We start from the raw sequence: 16,202 nt of genomic DNA, 5'->3' as shown, positions 1-16,202 counted from the left end.
TTACAGATTGGAGAGTTGAATGCGTTTTGACTTAGTTTTCATGGAATTGACTTGTAATGGTGAAATCGGTATCCCTAGTTCCGTTCCCATCATTTCTGAATCAATCTATCATTCATCTTTATCTTGTCTTGCATTATAAGTTACTTTAGCTTTCAAAATAAAAATCTAAATTTAGTTTTCATTTTCATTGCTTACTTAGGGTTCACATAAGTCCATGTGGTTCAACACCCTTACTTTTGCCATTATATTATCCTTATATTTGCACTTGAAAAGTACACAACACTAAGCTCTATCAAGCCTTAATGATATCCTATTTGAATTTCACGACAATCCAACAGGTCAGGTTATTGTTAATTACAAAAAACAGCCATACAATTAACTCAAAATTTGAATAATTGAATCATCATCGAATCTCAACAAACGAACCTTGGATATAGGCTCACGAGATTGAGAACATCTTGCTGTTCAAAATCCAAATCACCAAATTTTTCTCAAGCATCGTCTCGCACAATGATTTTCGACAAACTGAAACCCAGTTTTTCGATGTCAACCAAATTTTACAAGCATGTAGCTCAACATGAAGAATAACTTCTATACCCGCTACGAAGTCCCAAAGTGTACGGAAGGTAGCCGATTTTGCCGATAGAGGATGCGGTTCACCGCCGCTTCCACCTTTGAGCAAGAGTGTACTAGCCTTTCACTCTTGTTTTTGATCCATCACATACCTTAGTTCTAAGAGTTGAACTACGACGGTTTATTCTCATGGAGAGGGGTATGTAAACCATCTAAGAGTTAGATTCAACCACAAATCTTAAAGGGTGTATTCCGCTCCATGACAGAGATTGAAGGCCCTTCATCATGGTGATCAACATTGTGAAAACAAAGCAGCGCTTTAAGAGGTGATTGATCTAAGTATGGGAATAATTGATACACTCCTGGGTGAAGAACAAACCCTCTTAGATGGGCTATCAACTCCCTTCTCAAGATCCTTTGACGTTTGAAAACTTGTTCTCCAACATTAGAGGCTTTCGAAAGTTTGATGGCATTAGCTTCAACATATTTGACATAACGAGCTACCTTCATAGGCAATGCTTTGGCAAATCTAGAACATTACATTTGACATCGTTGCAAATGAATTCGTTCCATTAAGCTAGAGATTCATCAAGCTAGGTATTGACTTTATGGGTGGTGGTTGCCTTAGAGCTTTTTGTTGTAATACATTTCTTTCTTATAAAAGAGCTTTTTAAGTAAACTTCGATGAAAGAGTCCAAGTTAAGCTAAATTCAACCTCTCTTGTATAAACATTTATGAGCTTAACACGCCGAGTATACACAAAGCTCAAACTTTCTTTGTTTAAAATAATGTGTAGATTTATTTGAGCTTAACTCAGACTTAATCGCAAACCGAATAACAAAAGCAGAACAAATTGAACACGAGTCGAACTCGAACTAAATTAAGCCGCTCTACACTCCTACTCTCCACAAGTAATGTTTTTTTTTTTTGAACAAACAATATTATATACACTAAGGGGGAGGGATGGGGTCAACCTTACAGTGAGTTAGCAATAATGTAGTTCAAATTCGCCTTTAGCGAGAATCGAACGTAATATCTCTCACTTACGAATAAATAAGAATACTAGACCGTAGTACTAAGTGATATCTCTACGAAAAACGTCAAAAATGAAACTTGTACGTTTCATACATAGCAATCTGGAAGTGGAAGTAACCAAACAGTGGTCGGTCAGTCAGGCTGTCAAATAGACAAACACCCTTTGACTCGGGCATCAATAAATCCTCATATAAAAGGAGCCCAAACCTTGCGCGCACTTGCTTTCGTTGGCGTTCGCAACCGCAACTGTCAATCCCTCTCTCTTTCTTGCTCGCTCAAACTCTTTCTCTCTCGCTCTTCTCCCCTTAAAACCCTAACTCCCACCAAACCCATGTCGGAATGAAACAGTACAAAACCCCGCAGCTCCTCCCAGTAGCCCTCCAAGATCTTGATATTCCTGCCCAAGCGCGTCCCTTGGCCTCAATTTTACACCTTTGCCACTGACACAGTGACACTGTCGTCTCTCTTGTCACCCTCTATCGATAATCTATAATCTATTGAAAGGAAAGGAAAGCAAAGCAAAGAAAAGGAATTTTGTTTTGGTGAGATCGGAGGGAGTGATGGTGATGGCTGAGAATGAGGTTAGGGATGACCAGAGGGACCTCAATGTCAATGGCGGCGGGCCCAAGTCCCCATGGAAGACTCCGGTCTCCCTCGAATCTTCCGTCATGGCCGCTGAGTCCTGGCCTGCTCTGGCCCAAGCCCAAAGGCCCAAGAGTTTGGATGCTGCCGCAAAGCCACCAGCTGCGCAGCCGTCTACCCTGCCCGCGCCTGTGCAGGTAATTCCAGGGAAACTGTTTGGTACTTGTTGGAAATGTGTAAAAGTATAATGTACGCAACATGCATTGCTAACTCTTCAATCTTTACTTTCCGAGAAGAGATTTGAATAATTAACTTATTAAACTATCAAATTGTTTTGGAAATCCTCAAAGTATGGAGGAGGCCTCCAATTATTCCTGTGGAGCCTGATGCAGCTGTACTCGCCGCTGCTGCTTTTGCCCGAGCATCCATCGAAAGAATAGTATAACTTTAAATAAAAGATTACTAATTGGAGAGCATAGTCTTTTGTTTTTTTATTCTTTTTCTTTTTTTTCTTTTTATAAGAAACAAAGTTTCCTAGATATAAGTTTATCTAACCACCTGATCTGAATGAGGTTGAAAAGAAAAAAAATGAAGGGGCCGGAGGGAATTAGAAGATTGCTGTTCTATACACATCTGAAATGTATATGTAGGTATGCAATATTGTTTAATAATTGTACATGTCTTGCACACGTACATGTGTTTAAACCATGTATCTAAAATGGTCACGTTGTGGAATTCTCTCGAAAAAAGTTCCTCTAAGCAGACTGCTAAATATGAATTTTGCTTTGTTTTCAGCATTTTGTTACCAAGAGAGCTAGATCAGAAAATTATTTGTTTTCCACTACCAAACCGGCTCACTATGCACTAATCTCTCTCTCTCTCTCTCTCTCTCTCTCTTTCTCTTCTGCCATTCCTGGTTAATTTTCTTAGAATATCATTCTTGTGTTATGTTAGGAATGCCTTGATCTCTTTTGACACTGAATTATATCTGTTGGGTAATTTGAGGGAAATTTGAATAATATACCAGTGAAGAATGTCTTGCTTCTTGGTTATTGTTTCCATTTTGTTTTGGCACTAGAGAGTCCTTCTCTCGTAAAGTTATTTTACAACTTGTCAAGGGACTGTAATAGGAAAGTTGGACCTGTTGTTATTTTGGTCCTGTTGTTCACATGTCTAGCAATAATTCTTTGAGAGACAAAAAAATTGATTAATAGCATTTGGAGGGGGGTTATTTGGAATTTTTAATGCTAGGTCCTGTGATCTGATCATCGAAATTACTACCTTGTTCTTTGAAAAAAGGAAATGAAAAGAAAGATACATGCTACTTCAGTTCATCTGGTTGCTAACTGTTTTTGCTTTTATATGTTCTGCTTGGTCATGCAGGGATTAGTCATGCAGCAGAAGTCGAATGGGTCTGGAAACTCCAACGCTTCACACAAGCATTCATCATCACATCACCAAAAAGGCCCTAGGCACAACCCAAATGCTGCACCTCCTTTTCCAGTACCCATACCCTACCATCAACAACCACTTCCTCCTGTTTTTCATACCATGGTACAACCCCACATTCTGGCTTCTGGGTATGCTTACCAGCCATACGCTGGACATCCAAGTGTTGGAAATCATATTGCAAAATCTGGATGTGAGACCTCAGTGCAAAATTTTGTGCAACCAGTTCAACCTCAGCCACGAGGTAATCCAAATGCTTATGGTGTCAATTTTTCTACTAGAAGACCCAACATGCAAGAACATGGTGGCCCTTGGAATCATACTTGGCATCAACAGCGAGCATTTAACCCCAGAGAGAACATTCCTGTGCAGCAGGGTGTTGGACCTATCCCTTTCTTAAGACCTCAGTTTTTTGGTCCAGCCCCAGGGTTCATGGTCGGCCCAAGCATTCCTGGTAGTTCTATCATACCGGTGCTGAGCTGTCTTATTTTGATTTCAGTTATATATATATATATATATATATATTTTTTTTTTTTTTTTCTATGCAATTTTCTATTTGGATTCATACAGCTGAGCGCGGCGTTATAGGATTCATACAGCCGACCCCACTTAGTGGGATAAGACTTTGTTGTTGTTGTATGCAATTTTCCATTTCTCCCTTGGTTTTTGACTATTTCCAGTGTCAGCACTATACTTGAATTTTAGTTATCTGAAAAAGGAGAAATCAGTATCTTGAATGAATCTCGTAATACTCAAGTGGTTGCTGCTCCTTTATTTTCCATTTATGAATTATATGTATTATTTGTATACATGTGTTGTTCAGTATTAGATTCTTCCCGCAATGATTTATCTCAATTACACAGGACCTGCACCCATATGCTATCTTCCAGTTCCACCACTGGGCGCAATTAGGGGACCTCATCCTCCTAGCTTTATGCCGCATCCTTTAAATCCGGGGGCTCCATTACCACCCTCAGAAACACATACATTATCATTGAGGGACAATATTATAAAGCAAATAGAGTATTATTTCAGGTAATTTGTTTAAGAAAGACTCTTTTCTGGCCAAATTCAGTGTTTGTGCATCACCTGCAAGCTAGTGCATATATGTGTTTGCATTGCACTGTTGAGAAAACTTTCCTCTTTAGCATAATTATGATAAACTATACAACTTAATAGGAGAAATTGAAGCTAAAAATGCTATTCATTTGTTGTTTAATGGGATGCTGTATTCATTCAATCCGAAAGATGTATTATCAAAATTAGTTTTTCTTAGAGGAATCTTACTATCTTGACAGATTTCTTATCTTTTCTTTTTATTGAAAGGTACAAAAAGAAACTTAGAAACCAAAATGTAATAGTCTGGAAGAAATAGAATAGAATGGGTGATACGAAAGGATTAAAGATGATCTTATCTCTCCAACGTGCTTTCAATATCAATATATGTTATTCCAATGCTTTAATTAGAGAACCCATTAATGAGCATTTTGAACTTTGTTATACCTCATGGCGTGATTGTTAAGTCTTAACACATGGAAGGAAGTTTTGTCAATTATGAAATCACACATTCTCAACCCTCTCTACTAAGAGTAGTTAAAATTCCAAAAGAAAGAATTTGATAGTTCATATTTCACTTTGGTCTGTACAATTTCCACACCCTCCAGTATGAGGACATGGTGCTTGTTCTAAGCTGATTTCAACCTTTTAAGACGAAAATGAGTATTTCATATATATAGGTCCTTCACACATCGTATGCCTTCAGGTCTTCTAAATTGGTGGAAGTATATAAGATAACTCAACTGATGGTATTTAATCTGGTTTAGGATGTATGATTATAAATTGAAATATAATCAAGCTGTGATTTCTTCTTTTTTGTTTTGCTTAATTTGTTAGCTGCTGTATGTAAGGGTAAAATTATCACTGGATTTAAGTTATCTCTTTGTCAGGGATATGACAGATTTTTCACACATAATGAGAGGGAGTGTTCTCTTAAACATGGCATAGACAACAAAAATATTTCTTTTATTAGTTAACTCTTAATCTCTCTTTGGGGCAGCGATGAAAATCTAAAGAATGACCGTTACTTAATTTCGTTGATGGATGACCAAGGATGGGTCCCAATAACCACCATTGCGGACTTTAAAAGGGTATGTTGTGGTACCATAGTAGACATTGCAGAAGCTAAGTAATACATGCTGATCCAGTTTTGCTTTTGGTCAGCTGTGTAATCTATTATATTAGTTAATTTGTCTTCCTGTTTTGTATCTTACAATAATGTAAATGAGCTATCTTTTGATATTTTGTGTTACAGGTTAAGAAAATGTGTACAGACATAGCATTTATCCTTGACTCACTGCTGGGCTCAACTACTGTAGAAGTGCAGGTTAATCCTTTTTCTTCTCTTATTTTAATGTAGCATGTCGTAAGATTTTTTTATGGAGTAACAACCTGTTTTTGCCGTCCATTGTTCTCTTTCTCAACTACTGTAGTATCCAACCTTTTCTTTCCTTTCTCTTCGTCCCTCTTCCAACCTTCAATATCATAGTTAAATAAAACTTTACATTCATAGTTAGTCTGATTTCTCTGAACTGGCTAAAATGTCTAAGTTCTCTTCTCCTACCATTAACAGGCTAGATATAATGTCTTTGTTGAAAAAATTTCCTTTCCTAGTTTTCCTATTCAACCACCTTTTAGGTTGCAGATGTTTCCCTTCATTTGATTTCAGGTTTTTCTTTGTGTTTTAATTTTTGTTCTTTTTATACTTCTTGGTTCTCTTTTTCCTGTCTATAGTTATGCCTGTGAAGATGTGTAGTTGAGGACTGTCGTTGTCTTCATAAGAAAATAATTGATATGATGTATTTAGATGCAAATCTGTATTAAGATTGGATCTTAAAATCTGAAGAGATGGTCATTTGAAAGCATCGACATGATTCATGTCTTGATACATTAATAATTCATGTGGTGGATATAATTTGCTCATCAACACCACAGTAGGTTAGAGAAGACTCTCCTTACATATCAAAGAATTATTACGGTGTTGTAACCGTGAAAAAGAAATAGAAATGACGTGGAGTTTGAATTGGTAGTTTATTACCTTTGTTTAATAATTTTTTATTGTAACTCTGCTTTTATTTCTTCCTAGTTTGTGCCTTTCTATTGTTTGAGATGCTGCGTTTGACTTTGATTGGTGTCACTTATGTTATCTGTCATAGCAATGCAAATTATTCAGAGAAATTGGCAGGTATGCTGACAAGTTATGACTGGTTTTGAAATATATTGCTTCTTTTGCTCTGACATGCACTTGTTTTGTTTCGTCTTTGTAGGCTAACAAGATACGAAGACGTGATGAGTGGTCAAAGTGGATTGCAGATTCTGCAGACTCAATGTTAACTTCCAAGCCGCAAACCCCCTTGGTTCAAGTTGAAGATAGGTATATCAATGCTCCTGAGAATAATGCCAGCAATGATAGAAGGAAAACTTTTGAGGAAAAAGTTGAAGTTTTATCAGATGGAAAAAATTTGATGTCGTGCATGCCATCAAATACCATACCTGACACTGATAATGTTCAATTTGATGGTGGATCACTAGCATCTTCTGATAATAATAGTGCTTTAAATGAAAAGTTGACTTCCAAATCAAATTGCAAGTCCTCGGATCCCAAAATGGATCATTGCTCAGACCGCCCATACCACTCAGAGGGAATTGAAACTGGAAGATATGATGATGATAGGCCTGAAGGCATGCCTTCAGATATGGATATGAAGAATCTTGGAAATCTGTCTAATGATTTTGCAAACACATTTATGCTGGATGAAGAGCTAGAGCTTGAGCAGAAAATAATAAAGGATGATCGTTCTCCTATTAGAAGGTATGGAACTTTTTTTTGTTGCATTTGATTGATGCGACTTATGTACGATGTCTTTCTAGTTCCTTTAATTCTTGGTACTTTACAGTTTCAATAAACCAAAACTAGCATCTCTATGGAAACCCTTACTCCACCCTTTGGGCAATAGGTGGGGAAACCCCATGTGCACAAAATCACCCGTACCCATGAGAACTATAAGCACCATGGGTTTGGGCCCCCAATGGATTTCCAGGGGTACCTAGTGATGAAGAAAATGACCCAACATTGGTTAAATATGATTTGAGGTAGGGCAAACTACCTGATTGAATGTAAATATCGTTTCAATTGTTCCATCCTTCCAAGTAGATCTAAACTCATTGTAAAGACAAATTGAGAAAGGGGCACCAATCACCATGTGTTTTTCTTCCCCGTTTGGATACTGGGGTGTGCTTGTGGTGAGATTCTATTTCCCTAGTAGTTGGCTTCTTTTTTTCTTTTTTTTTTCTTTTTTTTTTAATTTTTTATAATTAAAATGCTTTTGTTTTTGTTCTGTTATTCATTTGAAAAACTTGTGTGTTGGAAACCTTGTGATCTCTATTCACGTGGCTATGTGCCAGTGCTCGTATATTTCCCTCGCTTATTTCTTTCTTTTTTGTTGGTGGACCAAAATTAGTGGTTGAACTTGAGCTTTCTTTTTAAATTGTGCCTAAGAATTTTTGCTTATCCTGGCTAATTACTCTTGCTTCAATAGCATTACAAGACTATGATCATGAATTTGAATATACATGTGGCTTACTACTTGTTGTATGTGTTCATATGACAGTGTTGGCCGGACGATTGATGATGAATATGATGAGATTGTAGTCAATGATCAGGATGTCCAGAGACTTGTAATTGTCACCCAGGTATGCTGCTAACAAAAAGTGTCTTGAGACTGTTTTTTTCATGCAAAGGTCCTTTTTGTATTTGTTTGATTAGTTTTTCGACTTAGTGAGATTTTAATTTCATGTATGTAGCATTTTGATAAGTAGCCATTTCTTTGTTTTCTGTGCAGAATAGTAGAGTAGGCGAAGGATCTAAACCTGATGATAAAGAATCAAAAACCCTTTCCAATGAGCTAGCGTCTGCTATAAACGATGGGCTTTACTTCTATGAGCAGGTTCAGAACATCCCCATGGAGTTTGTTAATTACCGTACTTCACTATCCTGGCTCTTAACATATGTTCAATTAGCAGGAACTGAAAACCAAGCGATCAAACCGTAAAAAGAACAGCACCAGCCATGACAATAGAGATGCAAACTCAAGATTTTCAAGCATTTCCAAAGGCTTTTCAAAATTAAAGCCTGGTGAAATATCTGGCAGTGGTATTGGCATTGAAGAGTCTGGAAGTGCTAATTCACGGAAGAAGCAAAATAGACTCTCCCAAAATCATCAATCGTCCCCTAGACAGCGTTTCTTCTCAAGCAACTTTAGAAATTATGGTACTGGTCGGAACAATCTAGGAGTTGTATCAGAAAGTCCACCAAGTAACTCTGTTGGCTTTTTCTTTAGTTCCACGCCTCCTGAAACTCATGGGTTAGTTGAAATGGATGGTACTTTGGTTTTGGATTTCTTTCTTCAGTAGAGTAATTCTTTCTAGTGATTTAGAAGTTTGTCTATCTTGCTTCTGAGATTAGTAATTGTATTTACAGTCCTGCTCTCCTTAGGTCCTCATTTTGAGGACTTGTGAGGACCAAATGCATGTTAGGTACAAGATTATATTAGTTTAGATCTAAAGGCTTAAAATATTTGACAACCTAATAAAGCAAAACCAACTTAAAATCCATGAACCATTAGAAAACTCATTTTCTTGTTTTTCTTTATTAAGTTGTCAAATATTTTAAGCCCTTGAATCTAAACTAATATAATCGTGTGGCTAATATGCATGTGGTCCTCACAGACTCAAAATGAGGACCTTAGGAGAGCATGACTCTTGTAATTAATAAAACTTAAAATCAAGGGCAATATCTACAATACTAAGCTTATGTGATGTTAAGTATATTTGCTCTTATCATTCCGAGAAGCTAATACAAATATAAAATTTTCATTTACAGACCAAGGCCTTCAAAATTGAGTGTCTCTCCTCATGGGTTTCTCTCAGGCAGTAGTCCACCAGTGGGTTCTGTGCCAAAGTCCTTTCCACCATTTCAGCATCCAAGTCATCAACTTCTGGAAGAAAATGGTTTTAAACAGCAGAAGTAAGGGATGTAATTTTTACTCTTGTATGTGTGTGATAGGTAGAGACAGAGATATATTGATATGTGTGTGTGCGCACTTGTGCGTGTGTGTATACATATATGCTGACATGGCTGCCATTCCTTTTAGGTACCTCAAGTATCATAAGCGGTGCCTGAATGACAGGAAGAAGTTGGGAATTGGTTGCAGTGAGGTGGTCTTTTATCTGAATTGATTTATTGAATATACTCATCGAAATTTGGTACCCACTTCCACTTAATTGTTGCATCTCTATGTTTGTCTGAGTATGTGACAACACTTTCTGTTTGCAATTATATACTAGGCCCTTAAAATAAGGGAATTGTTATTGACACTCCAAAAATATCGTTTTGCACTCCTCACAAACATATTTTTCTTCCTAAATATAGAAAGTATGAAGTGCAAAATGAGAATTTTGGAGTGCCAATAACAATTCTCTTAAAATAAATATAAAGTATTGATCAATTAAGCATGGATGGTGGATAAAGTTCTGGATTTGTGGGGTTCATATTATATCTATAGTGCTTTATATTTGTAGTATCAGAAAGTGAGGACTTTTTTTATCGCATTTGGATGCACTAGAATTGTTGGTCCTTGCCTCAAGTATACAAATGGGATTTTCATGTCTCTTCGTTATGCAATTTTATCTAACATTAAATTATCTAGTTTTTATGCAGTCATTTTTCAATACCCATATAAAAAATTCCAGTTACATGATTGGCAGTTATTTACGGTGAAATGTTCCCATGCAGGAAATGAATACTCTCTATAGATTTTGGTGTTATTTTCTAAGAAACATGTTCAACTCTTCAATGTATGATGAGTTCCGAAAGTACGCACTTGAAGATGCTGCTGCTGGTTATAATTATGGAGTAGAGTGCCTTTTCAGGTTCTATAGGTTAGTGATAAAATTGTGGTCGTTTCCCGTTTTATTAATATTGGCAATCCCCTCTTGAATTCTCAGCTTAACTTGTGGTTTCAGTTATTTAGTACTATATGTGTGTTTATGTGTGTGCACGTTTTCTTGTTTTAGTTATGGTTTGGAGAAGGATTTTAGAGAGGACTTGTACAAGGACTTTGAACAGCTCACACTTGACTTTTACCATAAAGGCAATCTCTATGGCCTGGAAAAATATTGGTAATAATTCTTCCTTTTTCTGTATGATGTAACAGATTGGGGCTTTTTTTTTCCTTCATTGGGTTGATGTTGTGTAAGCCTATTAGAAACATTTTCGGTTAAGAATTCTTTTTATATTCGAAAGAAGAATTCAACAGTAAATGGAAATAAAGTGAATATAAATAAATAAAAAATGAATTTTCTACTGGAAAATTGACCATAGTGTTCTGTTACAGTTGATAGGATTTTGATTAATTCCTTGAAACCTTGTGATGTAGAATTTTGGTTTCCTAAATGTTTGATTAGGCTAATGTGATCAGAATAGTTCTGTTGATTCTTTCATAATTTATGGTCCTCCTGAGTTTTTTTTTGGATCCCTGTACCATTAATTATGTATGTTACTGCAAGACTTTTATGGTCTTCCGGAGTATCAGATACTCCGGGATTTTTAATCGTTACATCTTGGGGCTTTTTAACCATTAGATCTTGATTTTTGTGTTGTTTATCAAAGATCTAATGTTTAACAAGTCCGGAGCACCATAGAAAATGCCATAATACTGATATGGATATCATCGGTACTCGATTCCCAATGCTCATTTTCTCATTCTTGTTATAGTTTTTCTAGTAGTTTTGCACTGTGTTCCATATTTAATTATGCATCTTATCACTGTTTGTAACCACTTATAAAGCTTTCGCAAACCATTCTCCTCTATGTTTAGTTATTGGATCCTCTTGGAGAACAAATCGAAAGGCTGCTATGGTTGAGAGAATGGAAGGTCACCTAAAGAACTCTGCTTGCTTGGTAATTTGGTGTAGCTACCAATATGAAGAAGATAGTTGGATTTACTGTGAAGCAGAAGGTAGACGATTTCATCGAGGGCTGTGAAGCTAGGGTAATGGATATTAGCCTAATAGGATGAATTATCAAGAATTGTTTGAACTCGTGGTTGAGATCAATACTGTCCAGGTTGTACTATCCTTGACTGCAAAATAGGCTGAAGCAAAATACGAGAATTCGATTTACCATATTGAAGCAATCAAGGACGAAGTATGGATGTCACAGAAGGTTTTATTACTTCAAGTCTTGTGTAGGTATTGCAGAAATTGGCAATGATACAAAAAAATACGACCTTAAGTGTTGATGATTTACAGAAGGCCCGCGTTCACCTATATTTATGATCATTTCATTTAACGATAGCTAAACTTAATGATAAACACTTATATTATTTAATGTTCTCATTTAGAACTCATGGAATTGAAGATGTTTATTAGGTAACATTCATGCATCGCTTTGTTGAACTGAATACTGTTTGAGTTTTAGACAATCTGGTAGTAATCCTCATCTCATCCAAACTCTGCATTTAACTGGCTTTGTATAAATTTGAATTCCTTGTGCACATGCAGGGCTTTTCATCATTATCGTCAACAACAGGATCAGAAAGAGTCTCTAATGAAACATCCGGAATTGGATCAGTTGCTCAGTGAAGTATACTGTCGCTTGGAGGACTTTCGTGCCAAAGAGAGAGCCACTGCCATGAAAGAGAGGAGTCACCAGTAGCCGGTAGTTACTAGTAAGTAATGCCTATAATCAATCCCACAGCGACATTGAAGTGATGGCGTTCCAATTTTGAAAGACAATTCTGACAGATTTACGACGGGAGTCAGTTTGCAGCTTCTGGTTTGGAGGCAAAGAAAGGAGATGATTTCTGTATGTTATGTGTTGATGGATTTTACGCCTTGTGAAGGAGGCAGCGGCTGTCGCTGCCGGCTGCTCAGTTTTTTGCTCAGGGTTTTCCTGGCTCCTGGCCCCTGGCTCTATCTTTTATTGGAGTTATCTGCAAGCCTGAAGAGGGTGCCTCTGTTTTATCTCAGTCATTTCTGTCCTCTGGATTGCAACTTGTACATAGGAAAGAACAATTTTGTTTAGGAAAAAAAAAAAAAAAAAAAAAAAAAAAGAGTGAGAGAGGGATGAAAAAAGAGACCCAAAAGAAAGGGAACATGTAGTTTAGACCTTGTGAAAATTGACCAATAAGAAACTAAAATTGCATTTTGTTTTTATCTCTCAGCGTCTTATCAAATTTTCTTTTTTATTTTCTTTTTTTCTTCATATATTTATGGATGTTTTAAAATTAGTGAAATCAAAGTGCCCCTGCCATTAGGGAGAATCTGGTGGATGATCAATTGGAAAGGTCTCGCGCATAAAACCTCAACTTCCTGTATGAAATCAGAGCAGGTTGTCTTATGTGTGAAGCCTAACGATCACACATGCTCTATGTCATCTCAATTGTATTATCCACGTGTTTGGTTTGAAAATTCGTCAAATTTTAAGATAATTGTTTGGTACATAGTTTCTTTTAACTATATCCAAACAATTAGTCCATGAACTATGAGCATGAGAGAAATTAGTCCAAGAAAGCTGAACAAGATACCTTCGTCCCCCACTAATATATGTTAAGTTGTTCATGACCGTATAACATGGGAAGACTACTACTCATTATGTCTACTCAATGGGAGGATGATTGGTCCAAGTCATTTGTATTAAGGCACTATGATGAGGACCATGAGATGAGGATTATGAATATATAGGTGTTCAATAGAGAATCAGTTTAATGGACGGGATCACACAAGACATCTTGTATACTTACATGTAAAAAATTTAGGGCATGTTTGTTAACGTTCTGAAAAATACTTTTTCATTTTGCAAATTTAAAAACAGATGAAAAATGCGTTTGACATACTTTTTCGTGAAAATAAACTCAGAAAATGAAAAACACATAAAACAATATTTAGCATAAGTTCTGTAGAACATCAATTGATGTTTCCTCTAGTTTTTCAAGAACAGTTTTTAAATAAATGATACATTACAAAACAAAGTCAGAGTTGTAATAAAGAAGAAATTGGGTTCTCATTCCTCATTTTTGGTATTTCATTGAATGAAACCTTATTCCTTTTCAATTTTTGACAAAAAGAAAACCTTTGATTTTTATCCACGTCATTATTTCAATAATAAAATATGTATGGTTAGCATATTTAAATTTTTTAACCATTTCCAAATAAATTCACTTAGTGTTAGAAACGTTAAATTTGATATATCTATAGTTATGGCTAAATATTGTATCTATATTTCTAATTTTAATTTGTACCAATTTTTAATGTACAACCATTTTTGTAATATTTATCAATCTTTTTAGTTTTAATTTCTATTGATATAAATAATTTTTCTTTCTATGCCCGTATTTTTAAACTTTTATTTGTACCTATATTTTTTTTTATCCTTTATTTGTACCCATGATTTGGACAAGGATTCTCTCCGGATCCTCTTTGTGGGGATCTGGGGATCAATTAATCGTGTTTATTCATTGTACATTGTACGGTCAGTTTTCGTTAGGTACTATTTGTATTTAATTTTAAATTTTAAATTTATAATGATTTATAATCGTACGATGTATGATGAATGAGCATGATTGATTGATCTTCCGAATCCCCACAAAGAGGATCCGAAAAGAATTCTATTCCTCATGATTTGTTTATAATATACCCATTTTTTTATAAAAGAAAGTACCAATTTGTTATATATATGTAAAATGTACCAATTTTTTTACATAAAATATACCCGTTTGCTTTATGTAAAAGCCATTCACTTTTTTAATTTATAATATTCATTATTTATAAAAAAAAAAATCTTATCTTTCCACTGTTCAAATTTGAAAAAAAATATAATTAAAATTCCTATTTAGTAGACCTGACATTTAGACCCGACATGTTAACCTAACCCGTTAAAACTAGTATTTGGATGGGTGCTTAACAGGTCGGGTTGTTAACGGGTGAACCCATTAAACAATGGGTCATTTTGTGTCAACCTGCCAAACCCATTAGCCACTTGTTAACACCTATTATTGAGGACTTTTGTGTAATTTCAATAGACATAACCAAAAAAACCCGGCTCACTCTCTCCGGCTCACACTCTCGCATGCTCTCTGCCGTTGTCTGGTTTTCCTTGCTTCTATCTCCTCTAGCACTCTTGCTCTCTACTTTGTCTTTGATCTTGTATGACTCATGGCTTCTTCTGGTTTCTCCTGTTTCTCTGCCATTTTAAATTATGTCTTAAGCTTTGCCTTTTTACTATACTTTTTCTGCTCTTATTTCTTCATATTTTTTCTTACATAAAGTTGGTTCGATTGGTTTTTCCAATTAAATGTGTAATTTAACTGTCTGGTTGCCTTTCAATTGTTCATGTGACCACTGTATATTGATGCTTAGCTTAATAGCCAATGAGGGTTTACCATGGCAGCCTCTTGTTCTTTGAATGTCATGAGGTTTTGATCATATTTTGTGTTTCATGAATTGGGTTTAATTCTGTATGTGAAATTTTAATCTTAGTTAGTGGTTTTTGTTCTTAAAAGTTGTTTCCTAGGATTGAAAGTCCTCTGTTTCAATTTGTTTTTTTTTTTTTTTACTTGTATGTTAGCTGATATTATCTGCATGTGAATTTGTGATCTGGGTAGTTGGGTATTGAATCTTGAAGGGCACTGATCAGAACTAGAGTTGATATCCTGGGTTGTTGAGGAGACACCGAAGTTGCAGAATCCAACCAAAATCCTACATTTGCACCTAGGCCTAATCGGATAAATGGTCCCGTGGTCATAAGGTATTCAGATGATAGCCCCTGTGGTAAAAAAAAATCGGATTTAAACCCCTGTGGTCTAAGTCTGTTAGGATTTATGCCCTTCTGTTAAATAATGTTGATGTGGCTACCACATATATGCCACGTGGCTGCCAAATGTCTGCCACGTGGCAAAAATAATAATTTTTTTTTTAAACCTGAATTTTTACAAAAAAAAAAAAAAAAAAAAAAAAACCCAGAAGCTCCCCCCCCCCCTCCGCCGGACTTCTTCTTCTTCTTCTTCTTACCGGAGACTAGCTCCCCCCCGCCGGAGCCCTCTCCCCGCGCGACCCTCCTCCCTCTCCTTCTTCCTTCTTTTTTTTCTTCCCGCCGGTCTCCCCGCGCGACTCCTCCCTCTCCCTCTTCCTTCTTCTTCTTCTTCTTCTTCTTCTTCTTCTTCTTCTTCTTCTTCTTCTTCCCGCCGGAGACCAGCTCCCCCCCTCGCCGGAGCCCTCTCCCCGCTCGACCCTCCTCCCTCTCCCTTTTCCTTCTTCTTCTTGCAGATCTGGGTTTTTTTTTTTTTTTTGTAAAAATTCAGGTTTTTTTTTTAAAAATTAAAAATTATTATTTTTGCCATGTGGCAGACATTTGGCAGCCACGTAGCATATATGTGGCAGCCACGTCAACATTATTTAACAGAAGGGCATAAATCCTAACAGATTTAGACCACAGGGGTTTAAATCCG

The 16,202-nt window shown here is 36.3% G+C and overlaps 1 protein-coding gene across 2 annotated transcripts; it reads left to right on the top strand.

Annotated features, from left to right (window-relative positions):
- Positions 1-1,811: 1,811 nt before the first annotated feature.
- LOC126615447 (la-related protein 1A-like) lies at positions 1,812-12,912 on the top strand. 2 transcript variants are annotated; one of them, XM_050283270.1, is made up of 14 exons: positions 1,813-2,387; positions 3,574-4,093; positions 4,503-4,674; positions 5,696-5,786; positions 5,951-6,022; positions 6,963-7,507; positions 8,307-8,388; positions 8,538-8,642; positions 8,719-9,059; positions 9,578-9,721; positions 9,849-9,912; positions 10,490-10,635; positions 10,771-10,875; positions 12,259-12,912. In XM_050283270.1, the coding sequence occupies exons 1-14, from the start codon at positions 2,169-2,171 to the stop codon at positions 12,410-12,412; spliced, it is 2,760 nt and encodes a 919-aa protein (XP_050139227.1). In that variant the 5' UTR covers positions 1,813-2,168; the 3' UTR covers positions 12,413-12,912. The 2 variants fall into 2 exon arrangements, with proteins under 2 accessions (XP_050139228.1, XP_050139227.1); XM_050283271.1 differs by lacking the exons at positions 10,771-10,875; positions 12,259-12,912 and having other exon boundaries at positions 1,812-2,387; positions 9,849-9,960; positions 10,490-10,630.
- Positions 12,913-16,202: the final 3,290 nt, after the last annotated feature.

This window comes from Malus sylvestris, chromosome 3 (genome assembly GCF_916048215.2).
Source record: "Malus sylvestris chromosome 3, drMalSylv7.2, whole genome shotgun sequence".
In the NCBI taxonomy this organism is placed as follows: Eukaryota; Viridiplantae; Streptophyta; class Magnoliopsida; order Rosales; family Rosaceae; genus Malus; species Malus sylvestris.
This window is presented reverse-complemented; position numbering and strand designations above follow the sequence as displayed.

Coding starts and splice junctions, on each gene's coding strand:
- LOC126615447 (XM_050283270.1), top strand. CDS start 2,169: ATGGTGATGGCTGAGAATGAGGTTAGGGATGACCAGAGGGACCTCAAT. Junction 6,023..6,962: donor CAACTACTGTAGAAGTGCAG/GTTAATCCTTTT, acceptor TCGTCTTTGTAG/GCTAACAAGATACGAAGACG. Junction 9,913..10,489: donor TGGGAATTGGTTGCAGTGAG/GTGGTCTTTTAT, acceptor GTTCCCATGCAG/GAAATGAATACTCTCTATAG.